General features: G+C 30.8%; 1 protein-coding gene across 1 annotated transcript; it reads left to right on the top strand.

The window, feature by feature from the left end:
- Positions 1 to 1,868: 1,868 nt before the first annotated feature.
- Positions 1,869 to 24,566, top strand: LOC128214808 (alpha-(1,6)-fucosyltransferase-like). The gene is made up of 11 exons (XM_052921471.1): positions 1,869 to 2,499; positions 2,636 to 2,831; positions 6,307 to 6,497; positions 6,943 to 7,060; positions 8,509 to 8,749; positions 9,531 to 9,771; positions 20,414 to 20,497; positions 21,031 to 21,123; positions 21,216 to 21,369; positions 22,240 to 22,401; positions 23,561 to 24,566. The coding sequence occupies exons 3-11, from the start codon at positions 6,451 to 6,453 to the stop codon at positions 23,714 to 23,716; spliced, it is 1,296 nt and encodes a 431-aa protein (XP_052777431.1). The 5' UTR covers positions 1,869 to 2,499; positions 2,636 to 2,831; positions 6,307 to 6,450; the 3' UTR covers positions 23,717 to 24,566.

Below are 24,566 nucleotides of genomic sequence, written 5' to 3'. Positions count from 1 at the left end.
GTGAAGATATGCCTTATTTTTGTCTAATATTTCAATTCAAATCAATCTGATTGGATTCTTTTCTTTACATATAAGTGGTACTTCCATGTCAAATGGCAAACGTGATAAATATTAAGCAAATCGTATTCTAGTTTTAAGCACCAATACGGTATTATATCACGCCTCCAACATCAATGACGCAACGACATTAGTATAGGACTGTTCACGCAGTGACCCCTTATTTTACCATATAAGGTCACCAAACTTCGTATCTTACCATATTGCGTATTTTTTCCGATTCAGATAAGTATTCCAATGTATAAATGAAACATTTAAACATGTAAACAGGATGTAGACGTGATATATACGTTACAGTGTTAGTAGGTGACCCGATATGGGATATACGGGTCCCCGTATTTCACTTATCGGGTCACCTACTAACCACGTAACTTATAATGTTATCAATCTCATATTATAAACATACTATAGTACACTTCCTTCTTTAAAAAAAACACGCCCTTTTTTTAAGGATTCCCCCTTGTTAATATGATGCAATATTAGACGATGATTAGGCATTTGGTCTTAATAAAACACTTGGTATTGATTCCTGTTAAAAGTTCTGAGACTGCCAATAAACTCTTTTTTAACTAGCCTATCGCAGCTATTCCAACATTTATCGTTACATGATACTGTTTTATTCTGATGTGGATTGTAAGTGTTGCCTTCTGTATGATTTTTGTTTGTTTGGTTATGATCCTAGTGCATATAAAATGATCACATTATTTTGGCTGCTGGGCTTGTTCCGGTAGTTTCGAAAGTATTATTGTGATCCATCTACCACTAAACAGGATTATAGAATGGTTTTGGCTACTGGACTTGTCCCTTTAGTTTCAATTGTATAAGCGTTATCATTCTGCCACTAAACATGATTATAGTATGGTTTCGGCTGCTGGGCTTGTCCCTGTAGTTTCAATTGTATAAGCGTGATCCATTTGCCACTAAACAGGATTTGAAAATGGTTTTGGCTACTGGGCTTGTCCCTGTAATTTCCATGGTATTATTGTGATCCTTCTGCCACTAAACAAGATTTGAGAATGGTTTTGGCTGCTGGGCTTGTCCCTTTAGTTTCAATTGCATAAGCGTGATCCATTTGCCACTAAACAGGATTTGAGAATGGTTTTGGCTACTGGGCTTGTCCCAGTGGTTTCCATTGTATTATAGTGATCCTTCTAATAATTAGCAAGATTATAGTATGGTTTTGGCTTCTGGTCTTGTCCCTGTAATTTCCATGGTATTATTGTGATCCTTTTACCACTATACAATATAATACTTTATAGTATGGTTTGGGATACTGGGCTTGTCCCTGCAGGTTCCGTTGTATCATTGTGATCCTGATACCACTAAACAAGGTTACAGTATGGTTTTGGCTACTTGGCTTGTACAGTAATCAGCAGGCCATATCTTTTCAAAGAATACCAAATTTATGCGGGGTCACCAGGCAGCAAGATTTAATACATCGCCAATGGCACCAATGGCGCGATGAGATGATATATTCAGTAGCACGATAATGTAACCCATTTATTAATGGGTTAATCTTAAATGTTCTGAAACAGGAAAAATGAAATTTCAGGATTTAAAAAAGTTGCCAAATGGAAAAGATGTTTTAACAACAACTCAATTGTTCCTTTAATACATCAACCTCTGATATGGTTCCTTTTTCCAGACAAATAACATATCTCTGACTCATAATGTCCGTCGTGAATTAGTATTGCGACATAAGAAGACATTCTACAATCATTTTCCCGATTTCATACGACGACGTTTTGAAATGTTACGAATGAATGCAACTAATACACTAGAAGCTAAGCACAAATTGGCAACAGCTGTTGAGGAAATTATGACAAATTTGAAGTGAGAGAAATTAAATATGTTTTTAACACTGCAAGTCTCAATTTATCTTTTAACTGGTTTTAGGAGTTCACACCTACATACAGTTTCAGATTTGCAAACACAGTTGACATTCTTAGGGTAAGAACTGCCACATTATGGCAGGAAATTATCGATGTCAAATAATGAATTCATTTTGCCTATTATAATGACAAAAGTAATATAGATACGGAACATCTGGCGCATAGAAACAACGTTTTCACGTCTAAATTGACAAATGTAAGAGATATTTAAAACGATTCAGAAGCACATATTGGGAATTAACGCGTCTGGACTTTTGGCAACAAATAGCCTCCATAAAAAAGTACGCAAATGGTCAAACGTGTCTGATCTCACCAAAACAAAACTGATATTGATGCAAAAGTGAAGAAGAAAAAAAAGTTTTGACTTTCAACATTAACATTTTCTTTGGAAAAATATCAATTTTTGACGGAATACTCGGATAACGGATTGCTATAGTTCTTATAAAAATGACACGTGTGAAAGGAATACATGCTTTATTGGCGATTTGTGGAGCAAGTTTAGTCCTCATTATCTGTAAATACGAATTCGTCAACAAACAATCAGCTCTTCGTAAGTACCGATTTACAAATATTTCCATAGCCAAGTTATATTATTATTTGTAAAATTCTGCAACACTGGTTTAAGCAATATTTTTCATAAAGAACACTTAAACGATGAATTCATGAAACTCTCAATTGTTTTTCAGTTATTATGCCAACAAAAGAACCAAAAAAGAACTCCGTCTCGACACTCACAAAACTAGATTTCAATAGTACGAATATGATGCTACATTTTGCATCCCAAGCAAAGAGATACTTTGTTGAAATTGCTCAAGATATGAAAACCACGTCTATGCAGAACTACATGAATAGTACTTTGTCGGACGTAAGCGCCTTATTGGAGTAAGTTTGAGTTAATTACAAACGTTTTTGAAACAATTAACAATGATTTATAACGTAACGGTCTGAAGCGTTATTGAGATGAAGCCAGTTAGGTTTTGTTAAACAGTATAAAACGCGTACACGTATCAACTCAACTCAACTCAACTCAATATTTTCTCCTATACAGGACAGATTCATTTGCATTGTACTACATTTACAGTAAAACCCCTATATGCGACCACCCCGTTTTCACGACCAACCCGCCGATGACACCGCAAACACGTTTCAACTGAGATCAACTCAGAATATTTTCTCCTATACAGGACCCAATTTCTCGAAACTTCTTAAGCTTAACAGGCTTAAGATGCTTATTTCAATTAGCCAAAATACATACTTATAGTGATTTTTTATAAATGAAAAATGATTTATTGTGATAATCGTAACGATAATTCCTATCTTAAGTATAAAAACTTTTAAAGGAGCATATAAAACGCAAAATATTGAAAGACAAAAATAGTGGGTTTAGCTTAATCCTGTTATAAGAGACTTTTCATTTACATTGTAATACATTTACATGCATGGTTATAAATTAACATGTTATGGTATATTGAAAATACCAATAATGATAGATAGTGATGAAGCATATACACACATATATAAATTTATCAATAGGCTATAGTAGAATATAATAGTTATTCAATTAAAAGATAATTGTTTGTTCCTGTGGAAAATCGTTTAACAAGTGAAATATCATTATTTGCACTGATAACTCTCTATAACCCACCGGAAGGCATGTTTGGTATGCCATCATATATTTCAGACCATCAGACCAGATAATCGATGCATTCTGGTGTTCATATCTGAATGTCATTACTATGCCTTATGGCGCATTAATTCGCATGTTATTAAAATCAACTACGAAATAGCATATACACTCGCGGTTTTAGACTGGGGCGCATTCGGTGCGCGCCCCCTCTAAAATTGTTCAAGTTAACATTTGTTTTATGAATAAAGAAAGGTTATGAAAAGAATGCGTTTGGAAGCAATATACCACACTGAAATGACAAAATCTTTCCTTCGAAACGACGTTTAGCCCTATACAGTGTGTGTATACCAAGTGATAAATTGCGTCATAAATGCAACTTTTTGCTTCGAATACTTTAAACAAAGATAACTTCACCATTTCTTCACCATTTAACATGAAACCTTGCTCAGTCTACGCCGCTTATGGAGACCCGCCTTTGGTCTTTTACCAGAGTTTGAATGAGAGTTTAGTTTTCTTAAAACACTTCGACAAACCTTTCCACAATCCGGCCGTCTGACGGAGCACTGTCAAAACATTATTTTGAAAACAGGTTTGTTTGAGGAAACTAATCACCTAATCAAACTCCGGTAATAAAACGAAGGCGGTGCTCTTAAAGCAGCATAGACTGCCCTTTGTTTCATTGAAAATGGTGTAGTAAAAGTAAAGTTATTTTTAATTTAAGTCTTCATTTTAAGCAAATATTGCCTTCCGATGTAGCATATATGACGTAATTTATCACGTGGTATACACACACTGCTATAGTACTAACTAAAATCGTGTGTTGTTTGTAGTCGTTGAGCAAGGGGCATTCGTTCTTTCCTTTAAAGCTGCACTCTCACAGATTCAACGTTTTGACATTTTTTGTCTTGGAACGAGCCAATTTATTCGAAAATACATGAACACCAGTCATATAAGACGGCTGGCAAAATATAAGATCGCAGATTTTTATTTATAAGTTTGAAAATTGATGTTTACTGTTTTTTCTTAAACCGTCAGTAAAAGTCTTAGGCAAAAAAAATAATTAAGAAATTTGGAACGGAAATATAAAAATCTGCGATCTGATATTTTGTCAGCAGTCTTATATCACTGATTTGCAAATATTTTCTCAAAAAAAATGCTCATTCCAAGACAAAAAAATAAAAAAAGTTGTAAAAACGGTAAATCTGTGAGAGTGCAGCATTAACGCCAATTCCTGAAACAGCCCCTGATCACTGCTTTCTTGGGATAGTGGTAAATTATTTAACAAGATGAATATAAAAGGGAAACATGCGCTCCGCATCAGGATATAGTGTTTATCTATAAGTATCTACAAGGATGAAAAGTAATGTGACAAGGATGAAAAGTCACATTACAAAAAAATGTTTTTATTAGTAATTTCATATATTATATATATTCAATACTGAGTGTTATAAATTAACTTAATCACAGCCTTAAGAAATAAATACTCTGTTTCTTCATTAAAAATACATTTTCTTACAGAACTCATCAGGAATTGTAAGGTTTTCACAACAACAACAACAACAACAACAACAACAATAATTACCTTTATTTGCCATGGTAACATTTGTTACAACAGACTATAGAATTCGATAAAGCATCGGTAAACAAGATGGTTATAAATATTTCGTAAAAATACATTTGCTAAGATATTTTTATCCAGTAGTATTGTACAACTTTGTATTCAATTCCAGAGTTAAAGAAAATATGTTATATACCTTTGAAGAAATCTTCCCATCTACGCAGATTGATCTTAAACTTCAAGACGTTGTAAAAAGTTGAGAAAACGCTTTTATTGGCATTAATTCTGGACGCATATCGTCGCTAAGTATATCAGTGTGTGTATACCAAGTGATAAATTGCGTCATAAATGCTACGTGGGAAGCAACATTTTGCTTTGAATGAAGACTTTGAACAAAGATAACTTCAGTATTTCTTCACCATTTTAAATGAAACTAGCGCAGTCTACTCCGTTTACGGAGCCCCGCATTCGGTCTTTACCAGAGTTTTATTGAGAGTTTAGTGTCTTAAAACACTTTGACAAACCTTTTCACATTACGGCCGTCTGTCGAAGCACTGTCAAAACATTATTATGGAAATTTGGAAACAGGTTTGTCGAAGTGTTTGATTAAACTAATCACCTTATCAAACTTCGACAATAAAACAAAGGCGGGGCACCTTAAGCGGCATAGACTGCCCTTTGTTATATTTAAAACGTTGTAGTAAAAGAAAAGTTATCTTTAATTTAAGTCTTTATTTTTAAGCAAAATGTTGCCTTCCGACGTAGTATATATGACGTAATTTATTACGTGGTATACACAGACTGTATATAATCACAGATAAGAAATCAATCAAAAGAAATGAAAACAGAAGTAAGACCTTTATAGGTAATACCACTGGCATCGGATTTTCTAAACTCATTTTTTTAATTTAAATAAAAAAATCTTGTAATTCCATACTAAAAATTAAGATGCCAAAAATGTGAAAAGGTATTGAACATATGTTTTCTCTCTTAAATATGAACTTTGTACTGTCTATATATTATCCGGTCCTTAAATTCTTAAGGTTGTTCATCTGCATCAGTTCGTTTGAATTGAGTAATAAGAGGATTAAGCCGCCCGGGTAGCGTGCGTGCGTGCGTGCGTGCGTGCGTGTGTGTGCACTCAAACTCATATATTCTTATTGTTGTTATAGAGAAAGGATCGGTTGCCGATTAACGAGGCAATTCAAAAGGAACTAATACAAAGGTATCGCGACAAAGGATTTGGCCATTTTGCCGAGTTTGTTCTCAAAAGATGTGAAGGTTTGAAGGAACTGTCTGCAAACGATTCTGGGATAATGGAAACGTTATCAAATGTGTGCAAGAAGCTTCTTAAACTGCAGACGTAATATTCTTCTTATCTTCTTAGGGCCATTATAGTATTATGAACGTCGTTTGTTTTCGACAATTATTGTGGTTGCTATGGCTACAAATAAGTGAAAATAATACTTTTGGGAGAATCTAAATATAACCCAAAAAGTATTAAAAAGCTAAAATCATGAAATCTGGTACGTAAAAAGAAGGGCATAGAGGGATTATGCACTTCTTCTTTTGTTGTCAAGTAAACATATTTAAAAAAAAGTTGTAACTATGGCAACAAACCTGATGGGGGACAATTGCTAGCAATGCTCGATGGCTTGTTATATCAGTTTTTTGGTTCAAATGTTTGTTCGGTTTCAAATACAAAATAAATGTATTAAAAGTTAGTTTTTTATATATATTTAATTTGTAACCATACGACATTGGCAATATATATTATATCCTTGTATTTAATTTATTTTACATGCTAGTGAACTCGCAAGGGCGATCCTAGAAGAACAAATCAGACATCAGACGGGTAACGAATGGAGAATAAAGATGTCACGTGAGCTGCAGAGTGAGGTCCAATATCATCTGAATCAATATAAGGTACACGTTGATAAATTAAGAATATGTATGGTACGTACGGCACTAAGGGGTTGGGTCGTAACGAGTTATCCTTTGGGAAATATTTATGCTCAGTAAATTGAATTATTTGGAGGTCACCTATTTTATGCACTCGTATTAACAAATACACACTGCATCTATAGTTTAGACCTTAAAGCCATTTACAATAAATGACTAAAAAGAAATGGTATATTCTACATTATAAATATTATATAACGTTATTGTATACATTACATATGGCGTGTAACGTCTCAAACTATATAAAATACTTTCTTTGTTAGTATTTTGAAGAAAAAAAATAACCTTAAGGCTGATTAAAAGATTAAAGTGACACTCTGATTCAAAATCAATACATACACATGCATAACAAACATAAATATTGACTGATAAACCTTTAACTTTTTACTAAATAATGCATTTATGGAAAATATTAGTTACTAATAACAAGATTGTAACAGTGTATTGAATAGCAGAAAGCGCAAGAATATTAAATGATTGGTGAATGCTAAAAGATTTACTGTGGTCTTCTATAGTTTTATAAGGTAGAAATACCGTGATTTATGCTCATTTAGTTCAAATTCAACTCCGTATCCTTCATAAGAACAATTTTTTTCGACATTTATTCATCCTTTTTGGAATATTAAAACAATATCTTTAATTGTGGTAAATCTTATTTGGGAGTAAGAGTGCATCTTTAAAGAGTTGAATAAAAGATTTATTTCTTTTTTATCATGTCATATTGAACATATTTGAAAGATGCAGCAGTGCACTTTTTATAAATAATCAGATTTTACGCGAATAAAAACAATTAATAACCATACACACGTATTGTACATACATGGATAAAAGTAGCCTTATCAAAAAAATTGCATGAAAGAGATTGCCCTTAATTGCTAAAATATGAACATTGCAAATATCTGTTTGTACTGGATACAAAGTAACAACGTATATCTACATCAAATATTTTCATAATTATTTTGTATATCCAGTACAAACAGAATATAATTATATGCAAATATTTGATGAGGATTTATTCCATTAACTTACGTTGCCTTTAAGTGATTTTCTTTTCAACCAAAGTGAAGGAGCTATTGTACAAATACCCGAACTAATATCGCCTGAAAGTTTTAATAAGTTGATTTGTCCGATTGGAAGAAGTATTTGGTCTTTAGATTTTACCATTTGAAAAATTCTGATGACTAGTATAATGCGTTCAAGTACATAATAAATTTTAAAGAAAAGTTATATATTTTTGCGGAATCAATATCGACAAAGATTTAATAGCGCTTAAGCGGTGCAAGGGGGCGTTGGCAGAATTGAACTAATTATTCAAGTGCACAATTATTGCACATTTTTAATCAAATCGAGGATGCAGCTTTCATATTAGATTACATTTCAAACATGCATGTTTTCATTCTGTTTGCTTCTAGGAATCTCCCCAATGTAACTCATCTAGAATTTTGACGTGTCTGCATGTGTTCTGGACACCTATAGGAAGTTTTATACACAGAACCCTTAGTTGTTTGGTAGCTGCTCTTTCCTCACAGAGAGCATTGGTCATGGATGCAAAGGACCCTACATTTATTCCGACGAATTGGGGAAGTTATATGAATTTAAAACATAGGCATCATTGGCCTTGTTCGATATCAAATTCAATGAATATAAACAATGGTAAGTTTTAATGTTTTATTATTTAACTTCGTTGGAAATAAACTTTGTCTTAAGACTGTGTATTGTCGACAAGTCATTTGTGATATTGTATAGTCATTAGGCTCTTATTGTTTTTTAGAGCTATACGTTAAGTTGGCATTTATAGTAATTACGCTGCTCCAAATGTTACAGATAAACAAACCCATACTATTGGTTAATTGTATATATCTTTTAAGTATTGATATTACTTATACCAATGAAAGAGCTTGATATAAAAGAGTTGGATTAATTGTACATATCTTTAAGTATTAGTACTTATAATACCAATGAAAGAGTTGGATTAATTGTATATATCTTAAAGTATTGGTACTTCTAATACCAATGAAAGTGTTGATTTAATTGTATACATCTTAAAGTATTGGTACTTCTAATACCAATGAAAGTGTCGATTTAATTGTACATATCTTTAAGTATTAGTACTTATAATACCAATGAAAGTGTTGAATTAATTGTATATATCTTAAAGTATTGGTACTTCTAATACCAATGAAAGTGTTGAATTAATTGTACATATCTTAAAGTATTGGTACTTCTAATACCAATGAAAGTGTTGGATTAATTGTATACATCTTAAAGTATTGGTACTTTTAATACCAATGAAAGTGTTGGATTAAATATATATATCCTAAAGTATTGGTACTTCTATTACCAACGAAAGAGTTAACCAATGTTACCATATATTCTTACAGGGTTTCGGAATGAACACTCAACTATTGATTTAAATTGTACTTACTATTTGTAGAGAAAGACCTTGCAAAGTATTCTTCATTTGAAGAACTGACGATGCCCGCATCTGGAAATTCAATTACGAATCCAACGGAAATTCCAAATCATTTGGCCAAGAAATTGTTTTCCTTCAACAAACATCCGTCAGCTTGGTGGATAGGAGTAATGGCTGAATACGTCATGCTGGGGAAAGATAAACTTTCGAGAATATTTCAGGACGCAATTCAGACAATGTCGTTCACATCCCCAGTTGTCGGGTACATGTAGCATTTTAACATTATGTGTTCTATATCTGTCTATTAGTAATTATAAATGAGAAATAAATATTGCAAAACACACTTAAAAGAATCGATCTCAGTATAACATAGGTTTAAACAATTCACAGACTTTGTACTTTTTGGAAAACCTAAGCACACAGAGAAAACCAAAAAGAAAATAATGGATATACCAGCTTTGTCAATCCAATTGTATATTGCATTCTAATTTAAACTTAGAATAGTGTTACGACTTTAAAACAAAAAAAAATTGTTATTATACAGCACTTGTCATTCATGTGTCTGTTACCATTTACCATTTGTATTCAATAGTCATGACTGAATTATGTAAACTGACTGTTATAACTGTTGTTAAAGCGGCATTTATATTCAGTAACCTTGTATCACTTATGTTAACTGACTGCTATAAAAGTTGGTTGACAGTACATTTATATTCAGTAACCTTGTATCAATACTGACTGCTATGATATATTCAGTAGTCATGTACCAATTATTAAAACTGACTGCTATAGTATATTCAGTAGCCATGTATCATCATTAATACTGACTGCTATAAAAGTTTTTAAAGTCATTTATATTCAGTAGCCATGTATCAATCATAAATACCGACTGCTATAGTATATTCAGTAGCCTTGTATCGAATATTAATACTGATTGCAATAGTCTATTCAGTAGCCATATATCGATTATTATTACTGACTGCTATAGTATATTCAGTAGCCATGTTTCTACTATTAATACTGACTGCTATAATATATTCAGTAGCCTTTTATCGATCGACCATTAATACTGACTGAAATAGTATATTCAGTAGCCATATATCTATTATTAATACTGACTGCTATAATATATTCAGTAGCCATATATCAATTATTAATACTGACTGCTATAGTATATTCAGTAGCCATGTATCAATTATTAGTACTGACTGCTATAGTACATTCAGTAGCCTTGTATCAATCATTAATACTGACTGCTATAGTACATTCAGTAGCCTTGTATCGATCGACCATCATTAATACTGACTGCAATAGTATATTCAGTAGCCATATATGAATTATTAATACTGACTGCTATAGTAAATTCAGTAGCCATATATCAATTATTAATACTGACTGCAATAGTATATTCAATAGCCTTGTATCAATTATTAATACTGACTGCTATAGTATATTCAGTAGCCATATAATAATTATTAATACTGACTGCTATAGTACATTCAGTAGCCATATATCAATTATTAATACTGAATTCTATAGTATATTCAGTAGCCATATATCAATTATTAATACTGACTGCTATAGTACATTCAGTAGCCATATATCAATTATTAATACTGAATTCTATAGTATATTCAGTAGCCATATATCGATTATTAATACTGACTGCTATAGTATATTCAGTAGCCATGTACCGATTATTAATACTGACTGCTATAGTACATTCAGTAGCCATATATCAATTATTAATACTGAATTCTATAGTATATTCAGTAGCCATATATCGATTATTAATACTGACTGCTATAGTATATTCAGTAGCCATGTACCGATTATTAATACTGACTGCTATAGTACATTCAGTAGCCATATATCAATTATTAATACTGAATTCTATAGTATATTCAGTAGCCATATATCAATTCTTAATACTGACTTCTATAGTATATTCAGTAGCCATATATCGGATATTAATACTGACTGCTATAGTAAATTCAGTAGCCATGTATCCATTATTAATACTGACTGCAATAGTACATTCAGTAGCCATATATCAATTATTAATACTGACTGCTATAGTACATTCAGTAGCCATATATCAATTATTAATACTGACTGCTATAGTATATTCAGTAGCCATATCTCAATTCTTAATACTGACTTCTATAGTATATTCAGTAGTCATGTATCTTTTCTTAATACTGACTGCAACAGTACATTCAGTAGTCATGTATCAATTATTAATACTGACTGCTATAGTACATTCAGTAGCCATATATCAATTATTAATACTGAATTCTATAGTATATTCAGTAGCCATATATCAATTCTTAATACTGACTTCTATAGTTTATTCAGTAGCCATATATCGATAATTAATACTGACTGCTATAGTATATTCAGTAGCCATGTATCGATTGTTAATACTGACTGCTATAGTACATTCAGTAGCCATTTATCGATTATTAATACTGAATGCTATAGTACATTCAGTAGCCATATATCGATAAATAATACTGACTGCTAAAGTACATTCAGTAGCCATATATCAATTATTAATACTCACTGCAATAGTATATTCAGTAACCTTGTATCGATTATTAATACTGACAGCTATAATATATTCAGTAGCCATATATCAATCATTAATACTGACTGCAATAGTATATTTAGTAGCCTTGTATCAATTATTAATACTGACTGCTATAGTAGATTCAGTAGCCTTGTATCGATTATTTATACTGACTGCAATTGTACATTCAGTAGTCATGTCTCAATCATTAACACTGACTGCTATAGTACATTCAGTAGCCATATATCAATTATTTATACTGACTGCTATAGTACATTCAGTTACCATATATCAATTATTAATACTGACTTCTATAGTATATTCAGTAGCCATATATCAATTATTAATACTGACTGCTATAGTACATTCAGTAGCCATATATCAATTATTAATAATGAATTCTATAGTATATTCAGTAGCCATATATCAATTATTAATACTGACTGCTATAGTAAATTCAGTAGCCTTGTATCAATTATTAATACTGACTTCTATAGTATATTCAGTAGCCTTGTATCAATTATTAATACTGACTGCTATAGTAAATTCAGTAGTCTTGTATCAATTATTAATACTGACTGCTATAAAAGTTTTTAAAGTCATTTATATTCAGTAGCCATGTATCAATCATAAATACCGACTGCTATAGTATATTCAGTAGCCTTGTATCGAATATTAATACTGATTGCAATAGTATATTCAGTAGCCATATATCGATTATTATTACTGACTGCTATAGTATATTCAGTAGCCATGTTTCTACTATTAATACTGACTGCTATAATATATTCAGTAGCCTTTTATCGATCGACCATTAATACTGACTGCAATAGTATATTCAGTAGCCATATATCTATCATTAATACTGACTGCTATAATATATTCAGTAGCCATATATCAATTATTAATACTGACTGCTATAGTATATTCAGTAGCCATGTATCAATTATTAGTACTGACTGCTATAGTACATTCAGTAGCCTTGTATCAATTATTAATACTGACTGCTATAGTACATTCAGTAGCCTTGTATCGATCGACCATCATTAATACTGACTGCAATAGTATATTCAGTAGCCATATATGAATTATTAATACTGACTGCTATAGTATATTCAATAGCCTTGTATCAATTATTAATACTGACTGCTATAGTATATTCAGTAGCCATATAATAATTATTAATACTGACTGCTATAGTACATTCAGTAGCCATATATCAATTATTAATACTGAATTCTATAGTATATTCAGTAGCCATATATCAATTCTTAATACTGACTTCTATAGTATATTCAGTAGCCATATATAGGATATTAATACTGACTGCTATAGTAAATTCAGTAGCCATGTATCGATTATTAATACTGACTGCAATAGTACATTCAGTAGCCATATATCAATTATTAATACTGACTGCTATAGTACATTCAGTAGCCATATATCAATTATTAATACTGACTGCTATAGTATATTCAGTAGCCATATCTCAATTCTTAATACTGACTTCTATAGTATATTCAGTAGCCATGTATCTTTTATTAATACTGAATGCTATAGTACATTCAGTAGCCATGTATCGATAAATAATACTGACTGCTAAAATACATACAGTAGCCATATATAAATTATTAATACTCACTGCAATAGTATATTCAGTAACCTTGTATCGATTATTAATACTGACTGCTATAATATATTCAGTAGCCATATATCAATTCTTAATACTGACTTCTATAGTATATTCAGTAGCCATATATAGGATATTAATACTGACTGCTATAGTAAATTCAGTAGCCATGTATTGATTATTAATACTGACTGCAATAGTACATTCAGTAGCCATATATCAATTATTAATACTGACTGCTATAGTACATTCAGTAGCCATATATCAATTATTAATACTGACTGCTATAGTATATTCAGTAGCCATATCTCAATTCTTAATACTGACTTCTATAGTATATTCAGTAGCCATGTATCTTTTATTAATACTGAATGCTATAGTACATTCAGTAGCCATGTATCGATAAATAATACTGACTGCTAAAATACATACAGTAGCCATATATCAATTATTAATACTCACTGCAATAGTATATTCAGTAACCTTGTATCGATTATTAATACTGACTGCTATAATATATTCAGTAGCCATATATCAATCATTAATATTGACTGCAATAGTATATTTAGTAGCCTTGTATCAATCATTAATACTGACTGCTATAGTAGATTTAGTAGCCTTGTATCGATTATTTATACTGACTGCAATTGTACATTCAGTAGTCATGTCTCAATCATTAACACTGACTGCTATAGTATATTCATTAGCCATATATCAATTATTTATACTGACTGCCATAGTACATTCAGTTACCATATATCAATTATTAATACTGACTTCTATAGTATATTCAGTAGCCATATATCAATTATTAATACTGACTGCTATAGTACATTCAGTAGCCATATATCAATTATTAATAATGAATTCTATAGTATATTCAGTAGCCATATATCAATTAGTAATACTGACTGCTATAGTAAATTCAGTAGCCTTGTATCAATTATTAATATTGACTTCTATAGTATATTCAGTAGCCTTGTATCAATTATTAATACTGACTGCTATAGTAAATTCAGTAGCCTTGTATCAATTATTAATACTGACTTCTTTAGTATATTCAGTAGCCATGTATCAACTATTAATACTGACTTCTTTAGTACATTCAGTAGCCATGTATCAATAATTAATACTGACTTCTTTAGTATATCCAGTAGCCATATATCGATTATTAATACTGATTGCTGTAGTACATTCAGTAGCCATATATCAATTATTAATACTGAATTCTATAGTATATTCAGTAGCCATATATCAATTATTAATACTGACTGCTATAGTAAATTCAGTAGCCTTGTATCAATTATTGATACTGACTTCTATAGTATATTCAGTAGCCTTTTATCAATTATTAATACTGAATGCTATAGTACATTCAGTAGCCATGTATCGATAAATAATACTGACTGCTAAAGTACATTCAGTAGCCATATATCAATTATTAATACTCACTGCAATAGTATATTTAGTAACCTTGTATCGATTATTAATACTGACAGCTATAATATATTCAGTAGCCATATATCAATCATTAATACTGACTGCAATAGTATATTTAGTAGCCTTGTATCAATTATTAATACTGACTGCTATAGTAGATTCAGTAGCCTTGTATCGATTATTTATACTGACTGCAATTGTACATTCAGTAGTCATGTCTCAATCATTAACACTGACTGCTATAGTACATTCAGTAGCCATATATCAATTATTTATACTGACTGCTATAGTACATTCAGTTACCATATATCAATTATTTATACTGACTTCTATAGTATATTCAGTAGCCATATATCAATTATTAATACTGACTGCAATAGTACATTCAGTAGCCATATATCAATTATTAATAATGAATTCTATAGTATATTCAGTAGCCATATATCAATTATTAATACTGACTGCTATAGTAAATTCAGTAGCCTTGTATCAATTATTAATACTGACTTCTATAGTATATTCAGTAGCCTTGTATCAATTATTAATACTGACTGCTATAGTAAATTCAGTAGCCTTGTATCAATTATTAATACTGACTTCTTTAGTATATTCAGTAGCAATGTATCAATTATTAATACTGACTTCTTTAGTACATTCAGTAGCCATGTATCAATAATTAATACTGACTTCTTTAGTATATCCAGTAGCCATATATCGATTATTAATACTGATTGCTGTAGTACATTCAGTAGCCATATATCAATTATTAATACTGAATTCTATAGTATATTCAGTAGCCAAATATCAATTATTAATACTGACTGCTATAGTAAATTCAGTAGCCTTGTATCAATTATTGATACTGACTTCTATAGTATATTCAATAGCCTTGTATCAATTATTAATACTGACTGCTATAGTAAATTCAGTAGCCTTGTATCAATTATTAATACTGACTTCTTTAGTATATTCAGTAGCCATGTATCAATCATTAATACTGACTTCTATAGTATATTCAGTAGCCATATATCGATTATTAATACTGATTGCTGTAGTACATTCAGTAGCCATATATCGATTATTAATACTGACTGCTATAGTACATTCAGTAGCCATGTATCAATCATTAATACTGACTGCTATAGTATATTCAGTAGCCATATATCGATTATTAATACTGACTTCTATAGTATATTCAGTAGCCATGTATTAATTATTAATACTGACTGCTATAGTACATTCAGTAGCCATGTATCAATCATTAATACTGACTTCTTTAGTATATTCAGTAGCCATATATCGATTATTAATACTGATTGCTGTAGTACATTCAGTAGCCATATATCAATTATTAATACTGACTTCTATAGTATATTCAGTAGCCATGTATAATTATTAATACTGACTGCTATAGTACATTCAGTAGCCATGTATCAATCATTAATACTGACTTCTTTAGTATATTCAGTAGCCATATATCGATTATTAATACTGATTGCTGTAGTACATTCAGTAGCCATATATCAATTATTAATACTGACTTCTATAGTATATTCAGTAGCCATGTATTAATTATTAATACTGACTGCTATAGTACATTCAGTAGCCATGTATCAATCATTAATACTGACTTCTTTAGTATATTCAGTAGCCATATATCGATTATTAATACTGATTGCTGTAGTACATTCAGTAGCCATATATCAATTATTAATACTGACTTCTATAGTATATTCAGTAGCCATGTAATAATTATTAATACTGACTGCTATAGTACATTCAGTAGCCATGTATCAATCATTAATACTGACTTCTTTAGTATATTCAGTAGCCATATATCGATTATTAATACTGACTTCTATAGTATATTCAGTAGCCTTGTATCAATTATTAATACTGACTTCTATAGTATATTCAGTAGCCATGTATCAATCATTAATACTGACGTCTATAGTATATTCAGTAGCCATGTATCAATTATTAATACTGACTGCTATAGTATATTCACTAGCCATATATCAATTATTAATACTGACTGCTATAGTTTATTCAGTAGCCATGTATCAATTATAAATACTGACTGCTATAGTATATTCAGTAGCCATATATCAATTATTAATACTGACTGCTATAGTATATTCAGTAGCCATATATCAATTATTAATACTGACTGCTATAGTATATTCAGAAGCCATGTATCAATTATTAATACTGACTGCTATAGTATATTCAGTAGCCATATATCGATCATTAATACTGACTGCTATAGTATATTCAGTAGCCATGTATCAATCATTAATACTGACAGCTATAGTATATTCAGTAGCCATATATCAATTATTAATACTGACTGCTATAGTATATTCAGAAGCCATGTATCAATTATTAATACTGACTGCTATAGTATATTCAGTAGCCATGTATCAATTATTAATACTGACTGCTATAGTATATTCAGTAGCCATGTATCAATCATTAATACTGACTGCTATAGTATATTCAGTAGCCATGTATCAATTATTAATACTGACTGCTATAGTATATTCAGTAGCCATGTATCAATTATTAGTACTGACTGCTATAGTATATTCAGTAGCCATATATCAATTATTAATACTGACTGCTATAGTATATTCAGTAGCCATGTATCAATCATTAATACTGACTGCTATAGTATATTCAGTAGCCATGTATCAATCATTAATACTGACTGCTATAGTATATTCAGTAGCCATGTATCAATTATTAATACTGACTGCTATAGTATATTCAGTAGCCATATATCAATTATTAATACTGACTGCTATAGTATATTCAGTAGCCATATATCAATCATTAATACTGACTGCTATAGTATATTCAGTAGCCATGTATCAATTATTAATACTGACTGCTATAGTATATTCAGTAGCCATGTATCAATCATTAATACTGACTGCTATAGTATATTCAGTAGCCATGTATCAATTATTAATACTGACTGCTATAGTATATTCAGTAGCCATGTATCAATTATTAATACTGACTGCTATAGTATATTCAGTAGCCATGTATCAATTATTAATACTGACTGCTATAGTATATTCAGTAGCCTTGTATCAATCATTAATACTGACTGCTATAGTATATTCAGTAGCCATGTATCAATTATTAATACTGACTGCTATAGTATATTCAGTAGCCATGTATCAATTATTAATACTGACTGCTATAGTATATTCAGTAGCCTTGTATCAATCATTAATACTGACTGCTATAGCATATTCAGTAGCCATGTATCGATTATTAATACTGACTTCTATAGTATATTCAGTAGCCATGTATCAATTATTAATACTGACTGCTATAGTATATTCAGTAGCCATGTATCAATTATTAATACTGACTGCTATACTATATTTAGTAGCCTTGTATCAATTCTTAATACTGACTTCTATAGTATATTCAGTAGCCATGTATCAATTATTAATACTGACTTCTAAAGTATATTCAGAAGCCATGTATCAATCATTAATACTGACTTCTTTAGTATATTCAGTAGCCATATATCGATTATTAATACTGACTTCTATAGTATATTCAGTAGCCTTGTATCAATTATTAATACTGACTTCTATAGTATATTCAGTAGCCATGTATCAATCATTAATACTGACTTCTATAGTATATTCAGAAGCCATGTATCAATTATTAATACTGACTGCTATAGTATATTCAGTAGCCATATATCGATCATTAATACTGACTGCTATAGTATATTCAGAAGCCTTGTATCAATTATTAATACTGACTGCTATAGTATATTCAGTAGCCATGTATCAATCATTAATACTGACTGCTATAGTATATTCAGAAGCCTTGTATCAATTATTAATTCTGACTGCTATAAATGTTCTTTAAATTCATTTATATTCAGTAACCATGTATCAATTACTTATACTGACTGCTTGAAATATTTGTAAAAAGTACATTTATATTCAATAGCCATGCATCAATTATTAGTACTTACTGTTTTAACTGTTGGTTAAAAGTACATTTATATTCAGTAGCCATATATCATTTATGATTACTGACTGCTATAAATTTTGGTTAAAAGTACATTTATATTCAGTTGCTATGTATCAATTATTAATACTGACGGCTATAACTGTTGGTTAAAAGTACATTTATATTCAGTAGCTATGTATCAATTATTAGTACTGACTGCTAAAACTGTTGGTTAAAAGTACATTTATATTCAGTAGCCATATATCATTTATGAATACTGACTGCTATAAATTTTGGGTAAAAGTACATTTATATTCAGTAGCCATATATCATTTATGATTACTGACTGCTATAAATTTTGGTTAAAAGTACAATTATATTCAGTTGCTATGTATCAATTATTAATACTGACTACTTTAAATGTTGGTGAAAAGTACATTTATATTCAGTAACCATGTATCAATTATGAATACTGACTGCTAAAACAGTTGGTTAAAAGTACATTTATATTCAGTAGCCATATATCATTTATGAATACTGACTGCTATAAATTTTGGTTAAAAGTACATTTATATTCAGTAGCCATATATCATTTATGAATTCTGACTGCTATAAATTTTGGTTAAAAGTACATTTATATTCAGTAGCTATGTATCAATTATGAATACTGACTGCTAAAACAGTTGGTTAAAAGTACATTTATATTCAGTAGCCATATATCATTTATGAATACTGACTGCTATAAATTTTGGTTAAAGGTACATTTATATTCATCAGCTATGTATCAATTATTAATACTGACTGCTTTAACTGTTGGTTAAAAGTACATTTATATTCAGTAGCTATGTATCAATTATGAATACTGACTGCTATAAATGTTTTTTAAGTCATTTATATTCAGCAACCATGAATCAATTATGAATACTGACTACTTTAAATGTTGGTTAAAAGTACATTTATATTCAGTAGCCATGTATCAATTATGAATACTGACTACTTTAAATGTTGGTTAAAAGTATATTTATATTCAGTAACCATGTATCAATTATGAATACTGACTACTTTAAATGTTGGTTAAAAGTACATTTATATTCAGTAACCATGTATCAATTATGAATACTGACTGCTATAAATGTTGGTTAAAAGTACATTTATATTCAGTAACCATGTATCAATTATGAATACTGACTGCTATAAATGTTGGTTAAAAGTACATTAATTTTGAGTAACCATGTATCAAATATGATTACTGACTGCTATAAATTTTTGTTTAAGGGTGCACGTAAGAAGAACGGACAAGATTGGTCCAGAGGCGAGGTTCCATGCATTAGAAGAGTACATGATCAATGTGGCTGATTGGTTAGTATATTTTAAAGGTCAATGTTTGGATAAGTATGCCTAATGCAAATGAATGAAGTAATTTGCCTTTTTCTTTTGTACGTTAGAGTTCTTTAGTGTTTCGTTTTTATATTGGTTCATACCAATCTCCATAACAACACTTTAAGAACTTATATATGTCCAAAAAGATCTTGAAATGCACTTTAATTTATAAAACATATATAGAGCGGTCAAGCTATTTCTGTATAGATTAACACACATTTTTCACAAATTACCCGGTACAATGAAACATGTATAAAGGTATCTATTTTATTAATATGTACTTATTACTAGGTACAGTGATACATATGTGTAGTTGTCTGCCTATGTCAACATATATTTACAAGCATAGTACACACATCGCCAGGAACGGTGATACATACATGTATATGAAGATGTCTACCTATTTCTGTAGAAATTGACACATTGTAAACACAAATTTCTAGGTTAAATGGTAGATGAAGATGTTCACCTTTTTCTGTAAAAATTGACACCAATTTATCACAAATAACCAGGTACAATGCATACGAGGCAGTTCACGGCCATGTTGAGCGCAAGGTGTATTTGGCGTCGGACAACGTCGAAGTTATTTTCGAAGCCGAGCAAAAGTTTGTAAAGATTTCAATTGATCCATTGTCTTTTTTGGTTTTGGTCACCCCTTATGTTTTTAATTCTATATGTGTACTAAACCTCTTTACAGATACCCAGAGTATGTGTTTATGTTCAACAAAACCACAACAAAGCAATCCACGAATGTTAAAACTCGAACGTCAAAATTGGCAATGGATGCAATTGTTCGCGACACTGTTTTGTTGTCAAGATGCGACTTTCTCGTGTGTACCATGAGTTCTAATGTAAGTACAATGCATATACTAAATAGATGTGTACTGACATTTAAAATTTCTTGATAATTGTTGGATAAAAGAAAATCGTTAATGAGTGTTTTAATTGCAGTTCTGAGGGGTTGAATAACTTGTCAGTGCAGTGAACGTATGATTTTTTTCTAAAGAAGGACCCATTCCATGTGAACTGAAATGTTAAATCCTAATATATAGCGAAATATATTCTGAAATTCTAGTCAATACGTCATGGCCAATTACACGTTTAGTACATATTATTGACAAATTCATGTGCATTTAATTTCCAAATGCAATGCTTTATCACATGATTTTGTGTGTTTTGAAATTTTGAACTTATGCGTTTTGTTCTTTCGTGTGTGTTCTGTAAATTTAAAGTGACTTCACACCAGATGCTACAATTGCTAGAAAAATTGAAACACACTGGTGGTTGTTTACCACGTTAAATCCAGTAAGTTTGAAAATAGCGTCGGTATATTTTTTTGAAGTCATAAACAGATATTATTTAAACTGGGAAACCATTATGCGCTATTTTAAAACGGCGAAACTCAGATGAGACAGCAACATGATTGTTGCGTTTGTTCTAAAATCATGTAAAATAATTTATTATCAGCCTCCAACTAAGTGACATTTGCAATTATAGGCTTGTGTTCAAGAAATACTGTATTGGCCGATTTTTGGACTATCTGGGGTCTAGTTTCTTTTAAACCACTACAACTCCTAATAAATTCCGTGAGTTCTCGAATTATAAAAAGTAAAAATATTCGATTCAGAATCATGCAAAATACATAAGAATCTGATTTTATATATTATACTATATATCATATATATGTGTGTATATGAATACATCTAAACATGGCTTAACAGATATGTCGATTGGCGTACGAACTCATGCACGTACAAACAGGGGATGCTTTCGACAGAGCAGTTTCCGTAGATGTGGACTGGTTTTATTATTTACACTTATCAAGAATATATACTGCTATGATGCCCCATAGTTATCCAGTGCATATGGAAATAAGTTTTAAGGTAAGAAAAAATGTTTAACTTAAAAAGCGAATTCTTAAATTTTCTAAACATTTACTGACCGTTCCGAAACGGCTGCCCAATGTTTACTAATGGCGATATTTTGAGAGTTGTTCCTTGTAACATTTGTCTCTTTTTTGGTGCTTGTTTATCCTTGACCTTTGTGCATTTAAACATGACTGGCCCTAATTTCTCGAAACTTCTTAAGCTTAACAGGCTTATGTAGCTTATTTGAATTAGCCGAAATACACACTTGAATTTTGATAAATGAAAATGGTTTATTGTGATCATTATAATAATGAATTTACACTCTCAAAGAAGTAAATATTATGCAAATTATTGAAAAATAAAAATAGTGAACTCAGCTTAATCCTGATGTAACTTTAGAAGTTTTGAGAAATTGGGCCTGCTACTGTAGCTTCTATTGTAATTGTGTTTTTCTAATTTGTAAATCACACCACAACAGTGTTTTAATATGCGTGTAATACCGAATTCCACATAGCGGGTACTTTGTTTTTCCGTACAAATGTCTAGCTAATTGCGTAGGTGATCTTCTCATCAAGGGATAACAATGCGTAGGAGATTTGTGCAATGCATGCATCGGAATGATGATCTATTTTGAAAGCGAGACATTTCCGGATAACTCGTTGGTGCAATTCAACTCGTGAAGTTGGAATCGTAAAATAATGAAATCGTTAATTAATCGAGTTGATTTCATTATGTTGCTATCAATAATAATGTTATAATGGTAAAGCCCTATAAAATCAACTAAAGCAGTTTTTTTATATTCAATAACTATCTATAGAGATATGGCGGTATCTCAAACAAGACAACTTGGTTTCGAACCAAAACAGGGTCATGTTCTTTTGTCCTTTACAATGATACCATGACGTGGAAACGGACTCTAGTTTGATTTATACCAACCATAATGTGGACACGGACTATAGTTTAATTCATACCAGCCCTTACGTGGAAACGGACCATAGTTTGATTCATACCAGCAATAACATGGAAACGGACTATAGTTTAATTCATACCGGCTCATCGTTATCTTCACTTTTAAGCCAAATTGTTTTCCCTATAGTTTCTTAAGCATTGTGTAAGCATTGTCAAATCTGCCATGAACGGTAAATATCCATAAAATGTTCTTCTTCAATTTTAGGTCGGTGACGTCATCATAACAAACACCTTCAAGCAGAGTCAAGTTCAAGAAAAGGGGTTTATTATAGGAAAGAATAGAAGAACCGGACAGACGGGATTAGTGCCAAAATATAAAATTGTTGAAGTCTTTATACAAAAACAATACACGCATCAATAAATGTTACCATGGAGATTTTCAATGTTGGATGTTAAAAGTTAAATCACTGACTTTTCGTTTCGTTCCCGTGCTTACCTTTGCTCACAACGTGGATAATATTCAACAAAATTAATATGACAAAGACTTGTGTTTTCTTGTATATTTATTTATCTAATTGAATTTACTAATCATCGATCCGTTTACAAAAGAAGCAATGACTTATTCCGGACAGGGACAAAAAGACCTCGCTTGAAAATACAAAAGTGTGTGAAGTCGATATCAAAATCACAATGTTAAATATTACATTTTTATCAAGACAATGATTACAAGTATTTTAATTAAAATGAAATATCTTATTTGTTTAATATTTTAAAGCTGCACTCTCACAGATTTACCATTCTTACAACTTTTTTTTATTTTTTTTTGTATTGAAAAAAGCACATTTTTGCGAATATATCAGCAAACTAATGATACAAGATTGCAGAAAACAATCAGATTGTAGATTATTATATTTCCGTTCGAAAATTAATGTTTTATAGCTTTAACCGTAACTAACGGTTTAAGAAAAATGCATAAAACATATTTTTTTTAACCTAAATATAAAAATCTCCGATCTGATTTTCAATATAGCATTACCATGTTAATGTATAACCATGCATGTAAATTTGTTACAATTTAAATGAATATGTTCTGTATAGGAGAAAATATTCTGAGTTGGGTTTAGTTGACACGTGTACGCGTTTTATGCTGTTTAACAATACATCATTGGCTTGATCCCAATAACGCTTTCACTGGCACCGGAGTTTCAAACTCAATTATGTTTTAAATAAAAAAATCTTATAATTTTAACCACAAAAATTACAATGCCAGA

This window comes from Mya arenaria, chromosome 13, assembly GCF_026914265.1.
Source record: "Mya arenaria isolate MELC-2E11 chromosome 13, ASM2691426v1".
Classification (NCBI taxonomy): domain Eukaryota; kingdom Metazoa; phylum Mollusca; class Bivalvia; order Myida; family Myidae; genus Mya; species Mya arenaria.
Note: the sequence above shows the minus strand (reverse complement) of the source record. Positions and strands in the feature narration are given on the sequence as shown.

Excerpts from the sequence above, each read along its gene's own strand:
- LOC128214808 (XM_052921471.1), top strand. The coding sequence starts at position 6,451 with ATGGAAACGTTATCAAATGTGTGCAAGAAGCTTCTTAAACTGCAGAC. Across the intron at positions 8,750-9,530 it reads TTCAATGAATATAAACAATG|AGAAAGACCTTGCAAAGTAT; the intron begins GTAAGTTTTAAT and ends TACTATTTGTAG. Across the intron at positions 20,498-21,030 it reads ATGATCAATGTGGCTGATTG|GTACAATGCATACGAGGCAG; the intron begins GTTAGTATATTT and ends ACAAATAACCAG.